Source organism: Cyprinus carpio, chromosome B10 (assembly GCF_018340385.1).
Source record: "Cyprinus carpio isolate SPL01 chromosome B10, ASM1834038v1, whole genome shotgun sequence".
In the NCBI taxonomy this organism is placed as follows: domain Eukaryota; kingdom Metazoa; phylum Chordata; class Actinopteri; order Cypriniformes; family Cyprinidae; genus Cyprinus; species Cyprinus carpio.
In genome coordinates this window covers 6,843,365-6,867,153 of record NC_056606.1, presented here as the reverse complement: position 1 = coordinate 6,867,153, position 23,789 = coordinate 6,843,365, and the positions used below count along the sequence as shown (strand labels likewise).

Below are 23,789 nucleotides of genomic sequence, written 5' to 3'. Positions count from 1 at the left end.
GACTGGAAAACAACAGCCTCTCCTCAGTGAGTGTGTAATGGATTAGAACAATCATGAAGCTGTTTGCTTTTGGCCCGGGCCAGTCACCTCTGTGTTGTTTTTGCAGGCCTGTTAGGTAATGGCCAGATTTTTCTGACACCCTAAACGGCCACATATGGTATTATGGTAATCTGAACATAAAAACTGACCCCTTAATACTGTGCAGGGTCTTTTTTATTATTATGTTAATATGGAGGTGATTAATAGAAAGGCAAAGCCATTTGCAAATGGTTAATTGTTAGATCAATAACATAACGTGCCACCCCAACTGTTGTTAACACAAGGGAAAGTTACATTTGGTCATATTTCTGTATTCCTTACATGGCTCTCTGTAATGCTTATGGCACTCAGATGTTAAATGTTTTTGTATAATGACTTCTTATCTGTAAATTTCACTGCTCTCCATGCCAGCATATATAATATAATAACATATCCACATAAAAATTACCGTCCTGAAATAAATTACAAAACGGTGATTGTGCATTAACAGCTGTCAAACATGTCGGTATGCAAATGAGTGGTCTGAACTAATTTACCCCAGTGCATTTTTTATTTTGGTCACACCTGCACACCACTTATGTGCATTCCTGAATGAAATAAAATACAATATAATATGTAATATAATAAATTAACATTGTAATATTATTGGAGTGTTATTGATCAACTGATATGTTGTAATGGACTATTTTTCTTAACAGAAGCTTCAAGCCAAAGCTACAAGCAACCATGTATCACCTTCAGGGTGAAGCAAAACCCCGTGCTTTGGTTTTGATCATCCTATCAAGGTTAATTTTGCAATAATGACTGGCTGACTATACATTATCCCTTACATACACGCAATCTTTGGCCTGAAGTCTCCCAGGATGGATGACGAAAGTAGATTGGTGGGTTTTAGAGCCACCAGGAAACCAGAGCCTTTGGTATTGAGTGGACATAGGCCAAGAAGTGAGAGCATTAATCTCATTAGGGTTATCTGAACATCAGGCAGAAAGAACTCGTATATATCAATGGAGAGAGTGTGGTGACGGGAGAAGGAGGAGAGGAAAAGCAGAAAGACACCGACTCATAATGTGTAGAGAGGCAGAAAGACACCGAAAAGAGAGAGAGATATCACACATTAACTCAGGTCTAAGTTCCAGAGGCCACTTTGCGGTCATTTCCTGGCCTGACAGCTAACCACAGAGTCTTGGCCTACGTTTTCAATCGTTCTCCAAGAACAAAGGGCTTCCCCCAACAATCAATCAATTTCTCTGAAACCAGGCTGGAAAGAGTCCATCACACTCAGGTTTCAGTAGGAGAAACAGTGTGTTTTTGGTGTGTGTGCTTGACATTGCATGCAGCAGTATGAACTGAAGTTCTGCTAGGAAGCCATCTGTAGTTTGGTTCCGTACCTCTGGGAAGCCAGTCATATTGACCACAAGTAGCTGAGGAGATTTCATGGATATCTGGCCCAGCTGGTTGAGTGGAAATTTGCCATCCTTTGTGGTGACTGTAATGTGGTCCAGCGCACCTGAGAACACAAGAACACAATCCTTTGTTAACCAGTGCGTTTCTCCACAATTTAAAGTGAGTTAGTCAACCATTTGCCAATTAAAAAAAAAAAACCATAGCAATAAACATGCAATACACCTGTTAAAATGTCATACAGTTTCATAACACCTCCTTCTGGCCCGGGCCAGTCACCTCTGTGTTGTTTTGCAGGCCTGTTAGGTAATGGCCAGATTTTTCTGACACCCTAAACGGCCACATATGGTATTATGGTAATCTGAACATAAAAACTGACCCCTTAATACTGTGCAGGGTCTTTTTTATTATTATGTTAATATAGAGGTGATTAATAGAAAGGCAAACCCATTTGCAAATGGTTAATTGTTAGATCAATAACATAACGTGCCACCCCAACTGTTGTTAACACAAGGGAAAGTTACATTTGGTCATATTTCTGTATTCTTTACATGGCTCTCTGTAATGCTTATGGCACTCAGATGTTAAATGTTTTTGTATAATGACTTCTTATCTGTAAATTTCACTGCTCTCCATGCCAGCATATATAATATAATCAGGGATGCGCATAAGTTTTTCCGTCTGGTTACTTGTTTTAAAATGGTGATTATGCATTAACAGCTGTCAACCATGCAAATGAGTGGTGTGAATTTATTTACCCAGTGCATTTTTTATTTTGGTCACACCTGCACACCACTTATGTGCATTCCTGAATGAAATAAAATACAATATAATATGTAATATAATAAATTAACATTGTAATATTATTGGAGTGTTATTGATCAACTGATATGTTGTAATGGACTATTTTTCTTAACAGAAGCTTCAAGCCAAAGCTACAAGCAACTATGTATCACCTTCAGGGTGAAGCAAAACCCCGTGCTTTGGTTTTGATCATCCTATCAAGGTTAATTTTGCAATAATGACTGGCTGACTATACATTATCCCTTACATACACGCAATCTTTGGCCTGAAGTCTCCCAGGATGGATGACGAAAGTAGATTGGTGGTTTTAGAGCCACCAGGAAACCAGAGCCTTTGGTATTGAGTGGACATAGGCCAAGAAGTGAGAGCATTAATCTCATTAGGGTTATCTGAACATCAGGACGAAAGAACTCGTATATATCAATGGAGAGAGTGTGGTGACGGGAGAAGAAGGAGAGGAAAAAGCAGAAAGACACCGACTCATAATGTGTAGAGAGGCAGAAAGACACCGAAAAGAGAGAGAGATATCACACATTAACTCAGGTCTAAGTTCCAGAGGCCACTTTGCGGTCATTTCCTGGCCTGACAGCTAACCACAGAGTCTTGGCCTACGTTTCAATCGTTCTCCAAGAACAAAGGGCTTCCCCCAACAATCAATCAATTTCTCTGAAACCAGGCTGGAAAGAGTCCATCACACTCAGGTTTCAGTAGGAGAAACAGTGTGTTTTTTTGGTGTGTGTGCTTGACATTGCATGCAGCAGTATGAACTGAAGTTCTGCTAGGAAGCCATCTGTAGTTTGGTTCCGTACCTCTGGGAAGCCAGTCATGTTGACCACAAGTAGCTGAGGAGATTTCATGGATATCTGGCCCAGCTGGTTGAGTGGAAATTTGCCATCCTTTGTGGTGACTGTAATGTGGTCCAGCGCACCTGAGAACACAAGAACACAATCCTTTGTTAACCAGTGCGTTTCTCCACAATTTAAAGTGAGTTATTCAACCATTTGCCAATTAAAAAAAAAACCCATAGCAATAAACATGCAATACACCTGTTAAAATGTCATACAGTTTCATAACACCTCCTTCTTATTAGATGTTATAGAAAAATTTGGTCATACTTTAGTTTGGGACCAATTCTCACTATTAACTAATATTTTTTGCCCCTCAATAAACTCCTAATTTTCTGCTTATTAATAAGTAGATGTTAAGTTTAGGGATGAGATAGGATACAAAAAATACAGTCATGCAGAATAAGCTAATAAACAGCCAATATTCCAGTAATAGGCATGCTAATATGCAATTAGTTCATAGTGAGAATTTGTGCCCTAACTAAAGTGTTACCAGAAATTTTGTCGTCACTGAAAGTGAAAAAAGCATAAAAAAAAAATCACAATTAATCAGAGTGTATGTGATATGTTTGATATACAATTATTAGCCATGGCATACTGGACCAATGAAAACTATCCAATGAGTTGCGGCAAAAATGGAAAATAAGCAACCGACAAGATGTTGTGCATTGCTGCTGGAACTCAAAGAGTAAAGGCAATAGCAACACCAAGGTCATGCATTCTCAGGAAATGCATGAACCGAAAAAGAATGTTTCTGAACTCAAGAATGTTTCGACTGCTTTTGTTCATTCAATGAAAGTCATTAGGGCCCAAAGCAACACTGTATGTACCATTGTATGTACAAAAAAAGACATTTTTCAAAATGTCAGGTTTAGAATGATGCAAGGCTGGGTGAACTATCCCTTCAAGAAAACAATGCAATAACTACCTTCACTGTCTGTCAACTAGACACTTGCCTGCATTCTGTATCCTTTCCCAAACGGTCTAAAAAAATGAAGGTTGCAAAAAAAGAGGCACCTTTCGATGTCTGTTGTGACAACATGTCTCGTTTTCCTTGAGGGATGAAAGCACCCATTCCTTTCTCTCCAAACAGAAAACCAGAACATTTCGCCAGCATGTCTCCTTCCCTCATCTGCCTTACCTCACACAGCAATGTTTCTGTCTCCCGCCCTTTGTTCCCAGTCTTACCTTACTTTATCCCACACTTCTAAAAGCTGGAGAACAGCTGAGATGCACTGCACTGCACTTTGATCTTTTTTAGAACCTGCATGTGCCTTTTTGACCAAAGAAAACACTCAAGAACTTCAAATCCTCTATATATGCACCATTTTGCCACTCAGTTGAACAGTAACATCTAAGACGATCATACTTCAGCTTCTGTCCAATCTCTAAGGGGTTGAACAGTGCATATGGGACTTTGCCCAAACCTCAATCTCAAATTGGGCCAGGATCCCACCTCAGATTGTATGTGTGCTACCTGGAAGCCTTCACATCTGCTAACGCTTCCATGAAACATATTGCTGTTTCCTCCACTAAAAAAACCATGAAGTTTAACGGGGAAGCTATTAGCCAAATGGGCTGTTTCTGGTCATGGTACCACCTGTTGCCCTCTCCGTTTCAAAAACCTAAAGGTTAGTCAATATTCAGACGCAACACTGGCTTGAGTTTAGATGTACTTTCTTGCAGAAGAACCACCAATATGATGACTGTTTAAGCCTTTTGTTGGAAACACTGAACCGATGAGGTGTTTGGAAAAATACAAATGTCTCTGTGAAGCAATGTCCTCTGACGGCAGATTTATCTGGAACAAGAGAAGGTATATTTGTGTATATCCAAGCGTAAGCGGTCTATCCTATAGATGACAGACCGACAGACTGTAATCCTCATGTTGTGTGCCCAGACACCGGGTCACCACATTAATCCTGCACTGCGCAACCTCGTTCCCTCGGCCAAGGTGATTCTCTTGTCCTTCATAATATACTCGCTGCTTAACTAAATCCAGATGATTTCATAATTTGCTTAAAAGAACGTCATTTCATTTTGCTATCGCACTGAGTTTCCATATTCACTCCAAGGAACCAAGTTGGATCAAGGAGCAGGGAGGGAAGGACTAGCAAGGTCAAGAGGTCAAAGGAAAGAGCATGGACTCCACAACCACAAGTCCCAAATGCCCAACTGTTGGGTCTTTTGGGATTGGGCTAGAGTGAACGGGGTTGACCTGGATGTACTTTAGGAAGTAGGATCGCAAACAGGTTGACCCCACCTTTTGGAACAATGGTCACGGCTAGAAAAAAGGTGGATCGTCGTGCATTGATCCTCATGGGAGGACGAGGCAACACAATACTCCTCTAGCCTTGTGTAACCTCAGTGGCATTGATAATGTAGATCAGGGCTCTTAAAGTCCAGTCCTGGAGGGCCAACAAGCTGTTAAGTTTAGTTTTAACCCTCACTAAACACACCCGAACAAGCTAATAAAGGTGTGCTGAATTGCTTCAAAATATTGATAGGTGGGTTAAATTTAAGTTTTTTTATAATAATGACTTATATAATCACCTAATTCAAAATGAAAGTGAAAGTTATTTGAAAAAATATATATAATGGACATTAACTGCTTTGACAGTATTGAACTTCTAAACTTGGATAAATCTGTAGAGAAACAAATTTATTCTACACATCAGTGACTAAATAGGCATAATTAGTCAAATTGAATTATGTAATTCTTCTGCTGTGTGTCTGTGTAGAATTATCAGTTGCAATTCCATCAGTTCCTCTTTTTTGTCATTCTAATTCAAATTCTGTGAGCTCTTGCCAATTCCAGTTCAATGCTCTTAAGAGCTCTCCAAAAATAACTGAACATCGATAATACAGCTATTATAATAGACAGAAATCTTTATGAGTTCAATGTAGCCTGTTATAAAATGTATTTCATCAGAATATTCACATATTTTTAATGGCTTCCAATGGTCAAAAAGCAGCAAGAGGTTGTAGTAACAACATTTACCAGTGGGGGCTAACTAGTCAAACCAGTTACAGGTTAAAAAGCACCGGATTGCCTGTGTGTCAGTGTCACGCAAGGTCCTGACCTGGTGATGTGCGAATGCTGAGGTTGCGGCTGAAATCTTCTTTCAGAGAAGTCAGGACAGCAGCCATGTCTTCCTTCACCTCCTCCAGGCTGATAATATCCTCCACCAACGCCGCATTGATGTTCACTTTAGCTGTCTGCCCTTTTGCTTTTGCTAACATATAAAAAGCAACAAAGAAGAAAGAAACATTAATGTCTTCATCACTGATGGCTTCAAAAGAAGAGCTGGAGATAGAAATGAAAGACTGTGACCAGCATGCTGGCTGATTGTCTTAGCAATTACAAATGAAAGCAGGATTTGGAGGTCAGACGGGGAAAGAGGGGATTTCTCCTCTCTTCATATGGGCTTAAAGCCCACTTGAATGAACCGAAACAAGCACTGCTATGGAAAACAAACACAATCTCACTCCTACCCCTATGCTGGATCTTCTTTGTTGTGGCTCTGTGAGGGATAAGTAGCCGTGGCACTCCACTCACCTTTGCTCTTCTTTGTGGCATAATGCCGGACATAATTCGGCAGAAGCGTGGGACAGCTCGCCTGGGGCAGAGATGGGACTCTTGAACTAGTCACCAGCGGGGTCCTCACAACGGAGGGCAGAAATCTGCACAGTACTGGTCGCAGGAGGTTAAGATGATGCAATGCCATGTCTGTGGTCACAATACAAACAAACAAAAAAAAAAAACTAGAGAGAAAATTATTTATGCAAGGATGATAAACATGTAGAGCAACTTTACATTAAACATAGATACTCCATAAGAAAAAGAAAGAGTAAAACACATTAGCCACAACACAATATTGCCACCAGGGGGCGTCTGTAAAATCTAAAAAAGACCCAGAGACAGACAAGCAAACCATCAGTTTCATCAATAGAGTCAAACTGAACTCCAAAGCATAGGATCAGATGTAATTCCATTGTGAATATGTAATTTCATTGTCTAATTTTTATTTAATTATTAATTTCTGTATCTTATTATCATAAAAGGTAAGATTACTTGTATACTATTGACTGACAGTTGTGAGGGTCTGAGGGGGTCCTCTTTGTGATATCATTTAGTTGCACCACATCACTTTGAAATGGTGAAGAAAAAAATAATTAAAAAAAATGTATATTTTATTAATATTTATATCCTACAAAATAGCAAAACAAATTTAATTAGGAAAATTAAAAAAGTAAAAGTAAAAGTATGATACAAAGGCTTTATTCAAGTAATTGTATTTATGAATTGTTTTGATTCATTTTTTCTTTATTAAATGTAATTGTGTTTTTTAGTTGCATTAGTAAATTGTTATTATAATATATTCATTTTAATTATTAAAATATTTTCATTAATTTAATATAGAAATGTAATATATTATATGTTATATATGTAACATAATCCATGCCATATGTCAAATTACTTAAAAAAAAAAAAAAAAAAAAAAAAAAACAATAATTAAAATTTTTTTTTTTTTTTTTCATCAAGAAGTTTTAATGACATTTTAGCCATTTAGTATGTTTTTTTTTCATGTTGCTAGCGTGTTCTGGGTGGTTTCTTCCTGGCTCAAGTCAAAAGAGTCCATCCCTGAGTTTTTATTATATTCTAGTCCCTTGATATGTCTCAAGACTTTTCTTCAATGTAATTTATACATTTTTCCACCTTGTTTATAGTCCGCCAGATGAAAATTGTAAGTCTTATGATGGCTTAGAAAAGTAATAGCACAACTCCCCTGCAGCCGCACGATTTGACGTATCATTCATGTCCATAGCACAAACAGTGCTGAGTTTAATACTCAGGGTTAGGGCAGTGCTCCTCAATCCTGGTCCTGGAGGTCCCCCAACACTGCACATTAGGGATGTCTCCTTAATCGAATACATCTGATTCAACTCGTCAGCTCATTAGCGGAGACTCGGAGTCCTGCAATGTGTGTGTCACCGCCGCTTCATCTAGTAGCATAAATCTTCAAGCGGTGGTTGTTTATCAGCGTGGACTGTACAACAGCGCTCTTCTGCAGGTGCTCTGAAACAAGCTCGCTCATGGGTTGCTTGTGCCTCTGTCATTGCTTCTTTGTTTTGTCTAGCGTGAGGTATCCCGCTAGTCAAAATACAGCCTGGCTTCTGCTTCTCCAAAGGATAGAGACTGAAACAAGTTTTTGGCCGTGTGTTTTTACAGTTGCTGTGATAAAGATAACTTTGTGGCACGGGTCTAACAGCAGCCGCTGCAGCTTTTCCCCAAACACGCACAAGCTGCGATTTTTATCGGCCCTTGATGATGCTTGTTGCAGGTTCAACGGGAGCCGCAGCTGTTCTGGTTAGACGCAGATCAAAAAATGAAAAGCGTGACTCTTCTTGTCGTCCTTAGGAGATGGGAGTTGTCCGACACGGGTGTTTTGGTCCACGGGTTGTGGATGGAGAAAGAGATGATGGCAGTTTTTAGAGAGGCCTTCAAGCAGAAAAACTGTTGCACAGGTGGTCTGTGAGTTACATTGCGCCGCCGCTTGATTTATACCGGTAGGAATGAGAGCGGTTGGCTCACCTCATGAAAGAAATGTTTACAGTGTGAACTCTTAAAGTTCTTACTGTAAAACTGAGACAGTGTTGCATATCGGTTTGGTTGCAGTAATAAAAACCAGTGGTTGGATTTCATGACGTTTAAGCCACTGCTCGCAATTGACATTGTGCAGTAACTGTATTTCAAAGCTTTTTAATTAAAGGCAAAAGAAAGAGCATGTCATTATTTATTTACCCTCATTTATTCACCTTCATTTCATCTGTTGAACACATTAGAGGAGGTGTTTAGCAGAATACTCATGCTGCTCTTTTACAATGCAAGTGAATGGTGATTAATGGTTGTTGAGGGAATTGTTCACAAAAATGAAAGTTTGCTGAAAATGTACTAACCCTCAGGCCATCAGAGATGTATATGAGTTTGTTTCTTCATCAGATTTGGAGAAATATAGCATTACATCACTTGCTCACCAATGGATCCTCTGCAGTGAATGGGTGCCGTCAGAATGAGTCCAAACAGCTGATAAAAACATCCACACCGGGTGAACTATTCCTTTAACAACCCTTGGTCACCATTCATTAGAATTGTATGGAAAAGAGCAGCGTGTACATTCTGTGAAAATTCTCTTATGTGTTTAACCAGCAAATAAAATGAATGAATAAATGAGAGTGAATAAATAATGACATGATATTCCCTTTTAGCTGAACTATGCCTTTAATTAAAAAGGCTGGAAATACAGTTGTTGCAAAAAAATATATAGTATGGTATTTATGTCCCAAATGGTCAGAAATGTAAAAAAAAATATCATACAAAATGTTTATTCAAGCCATTATTTAAGAATCATCTTTTTATGTATTTTTGGATAAATTAATTGTTATTATGAAATATGACATTTATAAATGATGAATAAATTAAATAATAAATAAATAAAGTGAATAATAATAAATAAACAAAATGAGGTAAATGAAAAAATGACATGATATGAGCTATGTCTTTAATTAAACAGCCTTAAAATAGAGAGTTGCTGCAAAAATAATAATCATGTCCAGTTATTTATATTATAAAACTGGTCGAACAGTGTTCATTTTGCAAATGTTCTATTTCCTAATCATTTGAAATGCTTTTATTTTAATTTATGTAATGTATGCTCGGTGCATTCGGGTTATTTTCCAGTTTCTTTTTTTCTAAATCTAAAACCTATAGGCCTAGCTAATTAAATATAATTGTATTTTCCATACAGTGATGAGAAGGAAGCGGTTTTAAGTTTATGATCCATCATTTATGAGAGGAATACGCTTAAAAGTGAACATTTAAAGAACAGAAGCATGAAGCGTGAAATAATTCATCATCTTAGTATGGCAACCTTTAACAACACCTTAACCAATGCTATATGGATATTATGTTCTGAAACTAAAACAACAACACGTGCTCTCCTTTGCCTTCCATTTATTTATCCCCTGTGGTATCAAAAACAATGTTTTTCAAGCATTACCCAATAAATATTTTAAAGGGACACGAATTTTACATGCTTTTTTTTTCTCAGCACAGACAGGCTGTCCATCTGACCTCAAGTCAAGTCTGCATTAGCACACTGTAGTACACAACAAATGTAAGTTACTCCAAGCATCTACAGAAAACAGGGACACTACAGAAATCAGAAAACAGAAACATACACAGCGAGTACAGATACATGAATCCCGCTAAGTGTTATTCACACATACTCACTTTCCTCATGTAGAAAAATGTGTCTACAGTCCCTTTTTGACAACATGGGCAGCTCAAGGGCACACGTCATCGCATTTTAGCGTTTTGCGTCATCAGAACCGGTCAACGTCACTCTCCGGCGCCGTTGTTGATGTTATGAATGCTAAGCTAACTGGCTACACTCAAGTGTTTTGTCTGACTCGTTCGTGTGGCAGATATAGGAGATGAATTTTAGGTTTTGAGGCATCGCCACCCAATTTTTATACACAGTATCTTTAGTTTAGGTTTAAAGAGCAGAGGAGAGGGACACGAGAGAAGGGTGAGTGCTCTGCTAATCTACGTAACGTTAACTTAATCTGTTAACATGGCTAGCTAGTTGTTAGCATAACAACCATTCATATGGAAAATTAATTATTTATCGGCTAGGTTTACGTTATTTATCAGTTACAGTTTTTCTATAACAGGACAGTGTTTGCACACTAAGCGTGCTTGTTTCAGAATTACGTAATTTGTAAAATATCGTTGATAGTATCGTCTTCATACTGCATTTAATGTAATTGTCGTGATTATTATCACACTAAGGGGCCTAAGATATAACTCTTCTGCATATATCACACCCTCATAACAGAATGTATAATTAAATAAAACGTGTGGCTATCAATCAGATCATTTATATAAAGGTGATCTGTTATGTGATATATACTTTTGTCTAGATAGATAGATAGATAGATAGTTGGTTAGATACAGTCAGATAGGTAGGTAGATAAATTGTTGTTTTTCTTAGACAGTCATATAGATAGATAAACAGATTTATTGACTGATATATAGATAGACACAAAAGTGCAGATTGATAGATTTATTGATATAAACTTTTGATAGATAGATAGATAGATAGAAGAAAGTTACATATATTCAAACACATCAAATACCTGAGGCACATACTTACCTGCGCGTCACTGAAACAGCTCTCTGTCTTTTCTCAGGAGCCTGATGCAGTCTGCTGCAGAGACTGTGGAGAATGCCTCCATCCTGTCAGGTGGCTCGGCACAGGACGGTCATCGGCTCTGGATCGGCAACATTGACCCCAAAATCACAGAGTGAGTGTGAGCCAGCCCTGCGCTGCCTCCCAGGCAGACCTGCGGAGCTGCCCGGGTGATTGATTAGCCAAGTGTGTCTTTGTGCTGGAGAATGAGCAGATGACGACAAGGCGTGTTAAAGAGAGCCGCTCTGCCGTGGAGACCTGTTTTGCTGAGGGGCTACCATCATTTCTCATTCACCTGGTGTGTTTACTTAGTGAACCTGTAGCGGCTGCTCAAGGTGGAGAGGGGGTGGCTGGGTGACACAGAAGGGAAGCATAAGAGAAATAGCACACGTTGCTGGAGCGCCCCTGGAAAATGTACGGCTTGCCCGGGCCGGCGTCTAGACAGGCGTTTCCTTCCCTCTCGCTCCTCTGTTTTTCTTTAAATAACCTGCTTGAATGAAAACAGCCGTGATGCCCACAGGCTGGTGATTGGGAAGATTAATTAGTTCACATGCTGGGAGTGTTTGTAGTAGGGAGTTCCACTTCAGGGTCCTGCAGATCTCACACACAGACACACACACACACACACGCACAAACAGTGGTGGAGTCCTGCTATGTGAGGTCAGCGTTCACCCAAAGGCAGCTTTTTCCTGGGGTTTCTAAGTAAGTGGATAATTGAGAGCGGTAATTGAGTTGGGAGGTGAAAAGGTACTTTAGGTATTGCTCTGTAGCAGTTTTTTTTTTTTAAGAGATTTATGTAAAAACTAAGGAGATGAGGAAAAAGCTTTGAGGAATTGGATGGCCATGACCTTTAACAACGATTAGGAATCTTGGTCTTGTTTACACTTATTAATATGCTCTTTTGGTCATCCAAACACAAGTGGTCAGTAGTAGTGAACCGATATATGATGTTTTAAAGGCTGATGCCAGTGCCAATATCTTAGAGCAGGATGATCAATGGGTGATATATAAAGCGGATATATATGATTTTACATTATATAATTTAAATAACATGCATGACAATTGCTGCAATTAAATTTAGATTTATTTTACGTATTTACTACATTTGAAATAATCAAAATCAATCAATATGAAAAAATAATTTGAACTTATCTTATAATATTAATTTTGCAAGGTAATTTTTAAAATAATTTTAATTTATACATTTTAAGTAAATGTAATCTGTTAAGTTTGTGCACACTGGGAATCATATTTTCTCAAATAAAGGCTAGGTAAACCTTATTGTGCATAAAGTACGGTTTACAGCATACAAAACTTCTAAAAAAAAAAATACTTTTTTACATTTATTTTGCACTGGGACTTTTTTTTTGCATTTATTGAATTTAAAGGTAGGGTAGATGATTTAGGAGAGGCTAGCAATTAGCAAACTAGCTTTGAAAGCATAAGATCCCACCCTCCCTGCAAATCACTCTCTAAAGCCACACCTCCAAAACATGTGAACGGGCACAGGCAGGACCGAGGGATATGATTGGACAAACATTTTATGGTCTTACGCCTTCCACAGACGATACACAGTTGTGCTCATAAGTTTACATATCCCTTGCAGAATTTGCAAAATGTTAATAATTGAAACAAAATATGAGGGATCATGAAAATTGCATGTTATTTTTTATTTAGTACTGTCCTGAATAGGCTATTTCACATAACAAATGTTTACATATACTCCACAAGACAAAATAATAACTGAATTTATAAAAATGACCCCACTCAAAAGTATACATACCCTTGAATCATAATACTGTATGTCATTTCCTGGATGATTTCCTTTTTAACATAGTGATTTTATTTTTTTTTTTAAATTATTAACATTTTGCACATTCTGCAAGGGGTGTGTAAACTTATGAACACAACTGTAAATACAGTTAGACCACTTAACTTAGTGATTTCTATCAGGATTTGAAGTCTTACCAGCATAACAAAAATTGTTTTTGAACCAAATCATCTACCCTGCCTGTAATGCAACAAATACTACTATGAATTATACTTAATTTTTATATGTATAATGCTTTTTAATAATTTGAATCACAAATAATTTTTTGCTGTACAGTTACCTAATATTGCACAGGAGTAGTGCATAATAATAATAAAACTAATGTCACAATGCAAAAAGAATTTAGTGGTCCTAAATGCAAGCTTAATTTTTTTTATGTAAAGTATTTGTGTGAAATATGACATTTCTTGACAGTTTTTGTGAGTTTTACCCAGTAGCTATTGGGATTGAAAACAAAAACCCAGTACGAACACTCCATTTGTCTCTCTTAAGTTATTCTCATGTTATTTCTCTGGCCTTTGTGCATTAACAAACAATTTCATCTGTCAGTTAGCAATAAATTAGCAAGCTAAAGTAACATTTTGGAAGTTTAAAATCTAGGAAAAATCATCTGCGAGCCTTCATGTTTAGATTCTGATGTAACGGTAATGTATTGAGAAAAACACTTTTTTGTCAGTCATTCCATCACTTCACAAACAGCCTCATTTATTTAATATGATTAATCTCAGTACATCACAAGTTTGGAAAAGTCTGTGACATACACATTTACAGTTCTGCAAATACTCACCAACAGATTTCAGTAAGACAAAAAGAAAATCATTCTGTTCTTTCACTGTAAACTGTTTCTCTTGAGTGCTAATCCATCTACCTTACTGACTGTAAGTTTCACCATCATCGTTACATTAATCACAAGCTGTAGCTAGATGGAAAAATTAACGTTTCTGGACACAGTTGCTTAATTCCTCGCATTTATTTTCCACTGAAATGTAGTATGAATGTATGACGCTGATTTGTGGTACAGTCAGCGCTTGGGCGCCATGACAAGTCACATTGCTGAAATTGCACGAATCTCATACTTTCCATCTGTCAAATCAGCCCTGTGTCGACACTCTATCCAGGGTGTGTCTCGATCCACTAGTGAGGTAAGTACACTTCCTAAGGAGTCAGCCATTTCTAGAGCTGTCCCATTTTTAAAACCTTTCTAAAACTGGAAAGTTGTTTCAGTGGCACAGAGTTACTCATCACTGTCCCAATATCAACGATTTCCGATGTACACATTCACATAATATGGAACTTGGATGTGTAATGGGACACAGCCCAAAAAGGAGTCACAGGTGTCTCACAAGTTCTCAAGCACTTTGGCCTCTGTCAGAACCACCTTCACTTATTCTGAAGCTTGAATGACATTCAGATACCATGTGCTGAAGTTCGACCAACCCATGTAGAGGACAGTTATGACAACCTATCTTCGCATTTTCCATCTAATGAATACATCCGTCAACATTTACAGAGCTCCACCCCATCACACATGCACAGTCTCTCTGACACAAATATACAAACTATCTTTAAGGTTTGGTTTCCCACAGTTGAGACCTGGATGCAGCCGTTCACACAAAGCAGGAGCTGCTGTCGTAATAACAGGCTGACATATTGACCTGTCCATGCTCCACTGGGGCCCATTTAGGGCCGGTGATGGATCTACCATGTGCCACAGGTTGTTTGTGCTTTTTGGAGGCCTGCTTTGCATTGTCTGTTACATGGGCAGAAGGGAACAGGAGGCCTATCCGATGGGACGGCCGAGGAGGAAAACAGCACTGGCTTCAGACCACACCCTTCAGTCATCTGAAATAGACACGTGTCTGTTGGAATCGCTCCTTGACCTTGATATCCGTGCTGTTTTTTTGATTCTGTGGTGCTAAATGTTTCTCAAGGTCTAGGACTGCATGCTGCACAGAGATACTGAAATGGGAGACACTGTAGGTGGGTGGGCAGGTTTCCGACTTCTTTGGCCCAAACAAATGACATGCTTGGCTCACATCAACACTTTACAAAATACTCCAAGCTCCTTAAACGGACCCCTTCTCTTCCTCCCAAATGGCACATTTTATGGCTCTCTGGGGGCATGCATTGTGGTCTGAAAAAAATAGCTACAGGTTGTCCCTTTGAATCGGGACACTATCAATGCTTCAATCTGTGGCAAGTCAGGAAGATCCCGTGGTCCTAGCTTGAGAGGGTGGTGGCTGGGAAAGTGCGAAGTACTACTTGGAGAAAAGCTCCTGGGAGAGGAGGGGAAAACATTAATACCGAAGCCAGGACCCCCAGTTCTATCTGCGTTCCTACCTTTCCAGGATTAAAAATAACCTCAACCATTCAAAACAATAAAGAAATCCCCGGCATCTCCTCGTCTTGGTGCAGGAGGCAACTCCCAGACACTCTGGCTGTCATGCTGGAAGAACAACAATATAGAAAGAAGTTCCACAAATGTATTGTTGTTTATCCCTAGCATGTCTTGAGCATATTCTTGATTCTCAGTTGGGTAGCTTTCCCAGCCTTTTCTTAGCTGCAGGAAATGCTTGAATGCCTTCCTGAGCTGCATGAGTAATTTAGAATTTGGTTTCAGGGATGCCCATGTGATGCCACTACGTCAAGATGAATAACTGAAGATGATGCCAACACTAGCGACAAGTTGCTTCAAATTTACTTGAGTTTTAACGACAAGTAGGAGCTTCGAAGATAAAGACTTATTGACCTTGACACACTGACATGAGTTTGATACCATGTCCTGATTTTCCCCTTCATGTTTCTGCACACTGGTTGCACCAACTGACAGTTTTTTAAAGATTTTTTTTTTGGCATTTTTGCCTTTATGATAGGACAGATCAGAGCTGATATAAAGCGAAGAGTGGGGTGGGGGGGGGGTATGGTGAGATTGGGAAAGGTCCTCGAGTCGGGTTTCAAACTCAGGATGCCCGTTGCGCAACAACGCTGTATGTCGGCGCTCTGCCCAGGCTATCGGCGCCAACACATGAAGTTTTTTTTTAGATGTTTTCCTTTCAAAAGTTTCATCCTTTTTAAGAGGCTTTTCTTCTTCATTATAATAGCAGATCTATTGTACGTTATTTACATTTAGCCATTTAGCAGACGCTTTTATCCAAAGCGACTTACAAATGAGAACAATAGAAGCAATCAGAATCAACAAAAGAGCAATAATAAGCAAGTGCTATGACAAGTCTCAGTTAGCCTAACTCAGTACATGTACCACTTATTTGTTATTTGTGCTCTAAATAGTTTTTAGATGAATACCTCTTTTATGAAGAATGTGTTTTTCAAGTAATTGTTTATAGAAATTGCATTTTTTTTGTGTGTCTTTGATATTCATAGATAAAAAAAAAAAAAAAAAAAACAAATTTCATGTCACTGAACCTTGATTTTGCTTTTGTCAGATGTTGTTTTCCAACAACATGAAAAAACATTAGGTGCAAATGGAGTCATGTTCATGCAGCGTTAAGTCACATTAAATGTTAACGGTTTGGATGACGTAGAGGTGAACATGCAGAAGCAAGGAAGGATACTTGCAAACATTCTCTTTTATGCACAGACTGCATGCTAGACTGCTCTCGAATGCTGTGAACATGGTTGTTTGAAGAAGACTATTTGCACGGAGCTCTCTTTGTTTGAATAGCACAGGTTCAGCGTGAAGTTCTCTTGGAAAGAAATTCATTATTCTTATTTTACAAGAGTTCTCTAGCTGTATTGAAGAATTTCTTTTACTAGAGATTCTTTTTTTGGCTGATGTCACCAAACCCTCTATTTTCTTTTCCAACGTTCATTCATATAGAGACCACTAAGCCGGTCTTGGTATGCAACACCCACTTTTTACAATTCCCAAATCAATTCCCAATGGATGCACGTCCAACTTTCACTTGGAAATATGTCAAATTTGGAATTGAATGAGTTGCAAATGCCATTTCATGTTGATGTGTTCCAACACATTGAACCTTGGTGATCATATGGGCATTGTGAATTTGAATCTGGCTTGCAACATTTCAATTTCACCTGTCTTACATCGCAATCACTTTCTTTCTTTCATGGAACACAAAAAAATATATCTTGAAGAATGTTTCAGCTGTTTTGGTCTACAGTGTAAGTCGGTGGGGTTCAAAATGACATTCAACCCTGTCGACCTTCATTAATTAACAAAATAATCAGCACTGTTTTTAGCAATAATAAGGGTGTATTTCTTCCATGACAGCAGGTTATAGAAGCTGTACTCGTTGTAATGGTTTTCCTAAATTAAACTCTTCAAGGAATTCAGTCTTCCGCTTTTTTATATCCCTCTGCTGTATCCTTTGTATTGTGTGCATAAAAGATTTACAGCAGCTAAAGAGGTGTAAAGAGACCTGTCATTCTGATCAAGCCTTGCTTACAAAGAATTATGATACCATGACGTGTATTATTCCCTTGTGGCCATAATCACTCATTTTTTAATTCTTGGTCCGTACAATTATTAGTGCCATTTGTTAAAGGAAGCAGTACGAATACAATCGCTTATAATTCCAGTGTCCTTAGTTTTGACATTATGACTGTCGAACCCCTATTTCTGCAAGTATGTTGCTAAAAGGCAATTAGACTTCAAAATAAAATCACTCTGTGTTCCTGCAGGTACCACCTAGTGAAGCTCCTGGAGAAGTTTGGCAAAGTGAAGCAGTTTGACTTCCTGTTCCACAAGTCAGGTCCTCTGGAGGGCCAGCCAAGAGGATACTGCTTTGTCAACTACCACACCAAAGAGGTTCTCTTCGTTCTTCTTTACAACATCTGAGAATTAATCACCCAAAATACCAAAGGACGTGTCAATTTTGATCCAGTAATGATATGCAAGTCTTTAAGAGGCACCCAGACAGCTGATGCAGATAAGGAACCGTTGGCTCTCTGGAGTGTAATATGAGGCAGTCCCAAGGGCGTTGTTGAAGGGGAAATGTGTGTTTACAGATCTCCTTCACACCCTTCATGAGAGCTTGGAAAACTAGTGATCCATCATCAGCCATTATTGTTCCCTATCATTACGCCATGCTTCCAGCAGCAGCCAGAAACTAGAAAGCAGCAAACAAACACACACACACAGGAAGGTTCAGAATCCAGACACTTCAGAGACGATCTTTGAACAGCACTAATAGAGGATTTCAAAAATAGACATGAAACTCTTCCTGATAGTGTCAGCAGAGTATAGTTACTTGTTAATAGATGCATGCATGATTGTGATCATTATTTAAAGCATAGCATTTGTAACAATCTGTGTTTTCTGTCCATCACAGGAGGCTGAACGGGCTATTCAGTGTCTGAATGGAAAATTGGCACTTTCTAAGAAGTTAGTGGTGCGTTGGGCTCATGCTCAGGTAAAGGTGGGTATCGCATAAGTTGTGGTGTTTGCTTAGACAATCATCACTATTCCTATTGCTCATACGATAGGTTAGTTAGGTTAGTAGTTTGTTAAAGTCTCTTAACCTAAGTAACTGTTTTTGCTTTATGGAGGGCTACAAATAATTCTTTTTTTGGTAACACTTTAGAATGGGGAACACAATTTGCTGCTTAGTTAGTTAGTAAGGTAGTTGTTAATTTTAGGTATGGGATGGATTAAGGGATATAAAATATGGTCATACAGAATAAGGCATTATTATTTGCTTTATAAGTCCTAATAAACAGCCAATATGCTAGTAATGTGCATGCTAATAAGCAACTAGTTAATAGTGAGAATGGGACCTTTAAAGAAAGTGTTACCCATATGTTTTAATCGATCAGATTTTTGCCTTAAGGATGATAAAACAGGACAAAATACAAAATTCAACTTATATTGAAGGAAGGCCATATCTAGAGACCAGAATATCATGGGCCTTGTTCTGACTGAATTTCATGAAGGTTTTCATTTTTTGTTGTGTGACATTTTAATGGCTGATACATGTCTTTGAGAGCAGGTTGGCTGTTATAAAGCATATAAAAAACATAACACAATTTAATTTAAAAATAGTAAATAAAACATAACATTGCTCAAATAAAATAAGCATTTATTTTAAATAATATTTGCTAAATTTGAAATAATTACACAGTTAATTTTGAGAATTTTCTTTGAGCTTAATTTAAAAAAATTACACAACTTGATTCTGTTCTTTAATCCTACTTCAGCACTTTTTTCCCACAGTAAAAAAATAAATAAATTAGAAAATACACACTTCCGTTCAAAGGTTTAGGATCAGTATGATTTTTTTTTAAAGAAGTCTTTTATGTTCACCAAGGTTGCATTATAAAAAAGTAAATACAGTAAAATGTAATATTGTGAAATATTAGTACAATTTAAAATAACTGTTATCATTTGTAATATATTTTAAAATGTAATTTTTGAAATTTAGAGCATGTAAATGTAAAGCATTTCCTTCAGAAATCATTCTAATATGCTGATTTACTGCTTTTCAATGTAAAAAAAACAAAACATTTTTGCTGTTTAATATTTTTTGTGATACTATTTTATTTTTTATTTTTTTTTGGTGCATAGAAAGTTTAAAAGAATTGAATTATTTGAAACAGAAATATTTTGTTACATTACAAATGCCATTTTTGTCAATTTAATCTGTCCTTGCTAAATAAGTAAAAAAAAAAAAAAAAAAAAAACTTGCTGACCCTAAACTTTTGAATGGTATTGTATAAATTAAAAAAGAAAATAAAACCGTGACCAACAGTGAACTCAGTAATTTGGTTAATCTGGAATCACATTTTTTGTGTGTGTGAAAATTAATACCATGCAATGCTTATTACTTTTTCACCAGTCATCGTTGTTTTCATTTTTTGTTGTGTGACATTTTAATGGCTGATACTTATATCTTTGAGAGCAGGTTGGCTGTTATAAAGCGTAAAAAAAAAATATAACACAATTTAATTTAAAAATAGTAAATATACTCGCAATGACAGCGCAACAGACAACACACAGGCCAACGTTTACCATTTTTTACGCCATTGTCCATGATAAATGTTCAGACTTTAATACTGCGCTCGTGAAAAACATACTCCATGGAAAAACATCCATTGCTAAAGTCTCACGCATGGTGGGTTTAAACAGTTTAGCATATAACTTGCCATGTGAATAGAGCGTCCAGAAAAGTGTGTACATTGCCATGTAGACATGAGGGTGGGCTGTTTTGACTTGGGCCATTAAGCCCACCCAGTAACCACTCAAAACATCCTAACAACACTCCACAAAGCAACCACAAAGCAACAACCTAAAAACACCTTAGCATCATGCCGTTAACTTTAGTCCATCAATGACATTAATAAATGCTTCTATTGTTGTTCGAGCGAATATCTGGGTGCCACTACAACAAAACAGACCATGAAGATCATGGATCACACATATAGTTGAGCTATAGTGAGGGGCTCCTTAACAATAGGCAGCTGCCACTGGGAGTGAGGAAATCCTGTATGGTTGAGAAATGCGCCCCTCCTGCGCACCCCCTCTGTCCCTCCCCGTCTGAGGGGAGCGGGACACCAGGCCGGGGTCAAGGTCAACAGTGCAGAGTTGTTGACAACAAGTAGCAGCAGACAGGTCTGGTTCCAGGTCCTCTTGACCACCTCCACCCAACACTCTGCTCATTGTGAGGCTGGTGAAAGTGTTGGATTGGTCTGGGAAGACCGTGTGTGGGTATCGGTGTATTCTTCAGCGCTGTGTTTTATCAGCCGTGCCCTTTGAAGGCCTCTGGTCCAGTGAAGCTCTCTGAGAAATGTGGTGTATTTAAAAAATGGCTTCCTCTTTATACGTAGTTGTCTGTGTGGAGTGCAGCGATCAAAAGGAAAATAAACAGAAGTTAAATGATTAAATGATTGTAACCTAGAGGATCAGAAACAGGCTTTTAGAATGTTGCTTTATGGTTTTCTGTTTTTTTTAAAAATGTGATTTTACAAAAGTTGACCTATTTACTTGCCCTTGGTCTCATTGTGCAAAATTTAATAGTACTTACAAGTTAATTACATTATTTTAGAATAAATGTTCTGTTTATGTAACAAAAGCTGTGCAGACATACAACTACATACAAAAAATGTATTTATTTTATTTTATTTTTGTCGAGGAAACTGCTTGCCTAAACAAAGCCAAATCAAAGTACTTTAAAAAAAATTGGCTAATTTATTTTTAGATTTTGCAATTAAAAAAAAGATTAACTATAAAATAAAATTAATTATTTTCATTTATTAACAAACATTTGAAACTGAAAAATGTTATTTTCATCATTTTGTTGCCAATAAAAATGATTGTCGCCCAAAAAAAAAAAAATATCTGAGAAAATGTAATGTAAATAGAGTACTGGAAATAATGGAAATAAAGTACTGTTTAGTTTTTCAGTAACATTCAACCGCAAATACTGCAGCCTCCTGTTTTTGCATAAGCCAAATGAATGAATTATAAGCAGATGGTTATATTATGGGCTTATGAAAAGGTTTCCTGCTTTCAAAGGAGGGTGTCACTATATCGCTAAGATATTTTGGATATTAGATTTTTTTTTCCACCTGTTTTATCATCCAGCAGGTCTGATTGTTTCGAAAAGTAAGAGCAACTCTCATAATGAATGATTTAAAGGATCATTTGCGTATGTTCAGTAGTCACGTGCCAAAGCTTACTTCAGTTTAGGAATCTGGAACAACAAGCTCTTCTCAACATTGGCAAACTCTTTATTATTCAAACAAAATCTAACCAAGCAGATAAAATTCCACCATCCTAAAAAGAGACAAGTCCCAGCCAACACTATTTGACACCTAATATTCAATTTAACTCAATAAATGTGTCTCATTATGGAAGTTAAATGCATCGTGAAAGCAGTTTCATAGTGTCTTTAATTGTGTTTCGATACATTAGAATCCTAAATTCCTAAATACATGTCTAAGCCAGTTGTAAATAATTTTCTAGTCTCTCATCAAATCTTTTTGTTTTTATTCCTCACAGATTCCCAAGAGCTATCATCATCCTCCTCATGATCTCAAGGATTGTTGGATGGACGTTTTTGAGTGGAATGAATGTTTATGATGTTGCATAGCCCAACTTTTCCCACACTATTCCAAGGGAGCATATGACTAATAAGCAGCCAACTCTTGTTTTTTCTGGTCTCTAAAGCAACCAAATGAGTTTAAGTTACTAAAGGCCCAGCAAGTTATACAACCCTTACACAACCCCTCAGTGCATGTAGTCTTGTATCCATCCTGGTGTGTGTTTGTTGTCTTTCAGAAGTTTGAACCCTTCAGAGGAGACAAAAATGTGCCGGCCAGTTTAGAGCCTTCATCCAGTGAAGCCGAGGAGCTGCCAACCACACTAGGGTTTGAGACATTACCACTCAAAATCTCTCAGTTGCCTTTCATTTTCTCCCATGTTTCGAATTTCTCCTGTTGGCTTTCCCTACTGTTTTTGTTTTCGTTCTCAACCATTCCCTTTCCAAATGGCCTTGAGGTCACATTGACGAAAGTGACCCATTTGGACTGGATAAGAAGGTTAATGCTCTTTTCTTTTCTCTCGATTCCCTTTCCCTTCCGTTTAAAGTGTTAATGCAAAGATCCGTGCCATCGAAGCCAAGCTGCAGCTGATGGAAGAAAACCCAGATGACTATTCCGGCCCATCTGCGTATATCTACAACAAACCCCCCGATAAAAGAGACAAGAGGTCCCAGCCCTACTACAAGCCATTCCGCAGATTCAGAAGATGACCTCTCCAACAGCTGTGCAAGTGTCGCTGCACTGAAGGGACTGCGAGGGGTGCAGACATAAGCTAAGCTGCTCTTGTCTCTTGGCTAGTGAGAGACTGTAATGTATCATGAGACGAGAAAGTCCAACACCTTTGATTGGTAGTGCTGTTCTGTTTCTCGGCCAGTGGAGGAGTCTTTTTACTGTGAAAGACAGCTGATGTAAGCAGAATCTAACCACATAATTCTAGTGAATTCATTTTTCCTTTTTTGAACATTGCTGTTACCCAAGTAATTTCAGTTCTTCAGGGTTTAAAGGGATAGTTCAGTAGAAAGATTACAATTCTGTCATCATTTACTCACCTTTGTTGTTCCAAAGCAGTAAGAGGATTTTGATAAACGTCTTTTGTCAATGAGATCCGATGTTGTTTGAACCCTAAAATATCTTCCTTTGTGCTCCACAGAAGAAACAACAGTTGTACAGGTTTGAGAAAATCATGGATGCACATAAATCATGATAGAGTTTTGCACCTTTTCACAATCTCAGTTCACATCCCTTCCTTGAAATAGTTTTTTATGCACTTGTAAACTGCCCAGTGTGCTGCTTGTGAAAGTGTTGTTGTGTGTTGTGAGTCTTATGATCTGAAATCTACATACTACTCAGACTTTACCAGTCTTTGTTACACTGCTGTGAAGCACAATATTATGCATTGTTTATCTTAATATCTTATCTTTTTAAGTCTAACGTGAAAAGGGCTTTTATCACGTGATCTGGAGAGGGGGCATCACAACAGCTGATGTCATCAACAGTTTAGATCAAGTGTAAATATCCAGGTATTTTGATAGATTTTGCTCCTGTCCTGTTCAAAAATAAATAAAACGGTCCTCCTATGAGGTGCACAAACAA

The 23,789-nt window shown here is 37.9% G+C and overlaps 2 protein-coding genes across 4 annotated transcripts in view; one reads left to right on the top strand and one right to left on the bottom strand.

Moving 5' to 3' along the window:
- The window catches only part of LOC109061465 (ribosome-recycling factor, mitochondrial-like), a 17,899-nt gene extending 6,450 nt beyond the window's left edge, over window positions 1-11,449 (bottom strand). Inside the window, exons 1-4 of one of the 3 annotated variants that reach the window (XM_042732273.1) lie at window positions 11,312-11,449; window positions 6,652-6,822; window positions 6,176-6,328; window positions 3,057-3,175 (exon numbers count right to left, since the gene is read on the bottom strand). In XM_042732273.1, coding sequence (XP_042588207.1) covers window positions 3,057-3,175; window positions 6,176-6,328; window positions 6,652-6,820 — 441 coding nt within the window. In that variant the 5' untranslated portion in view covers window positions 6,821-6,822; window positions 11,312-11,449. Of the gene's footprint in view, window positions 1-3,056; window positions 3,176-6,175; window positions 6,329-6,651; window positions 6,858-10,386; window positions 10,489-11,311 lie in introns of those variants that run through there. The other 2 variants (XM_042732272.1, XM_042732271.1) reach the window with 2 other exon arrangements.
- LOC109097832 (probable RNA-binding protein 18) lies at window positions 10,667-23,789 on the top strand. The gene is made up of 6 exons (XM_019111453.2): window positions 10,667-10,684; window positions 11,349-11,462; window positions 17,841-17,967; window positions 18,491-18,571; window positions 22,435-22,523; window positions 22,744-23,789. Exons 2-6 carry the CDS (start codon window positions 11,356-11,358, stop codon window positions 22,904-22,906), a joined length of 567 nt encoding a protein of 188 aa, XP_018966998.1. The 5' UTR covers window positions 10,667-10,684; window positions 11,349-11,355; the 3' UTR covers window positions 22,907-23,789.

Coding starts and splice junctions, on each gene's coding strand:
- LOC109097832 (XM_019111453.2), top strand. CDS start 11,356: ATGCAGTCTGCTGCAGAGACTGTGGAGAATGCCTCCATCCTGTCAGGT. Junction 18,572..22,434: donor TGCGTTGGGCTCATGCTCAG/GTAAAGGTGGGT, acceptor GTTGTCTTTCAG/AAGTTTGAACCCTTCAGAGG. Junction 22,524..22,743: donor GAGCTGCCAACCACACTAGG/GTTTGAGACATT, acceptor TTCCGTTTAAAG/TGTTAATGCAAAGATCCGTG.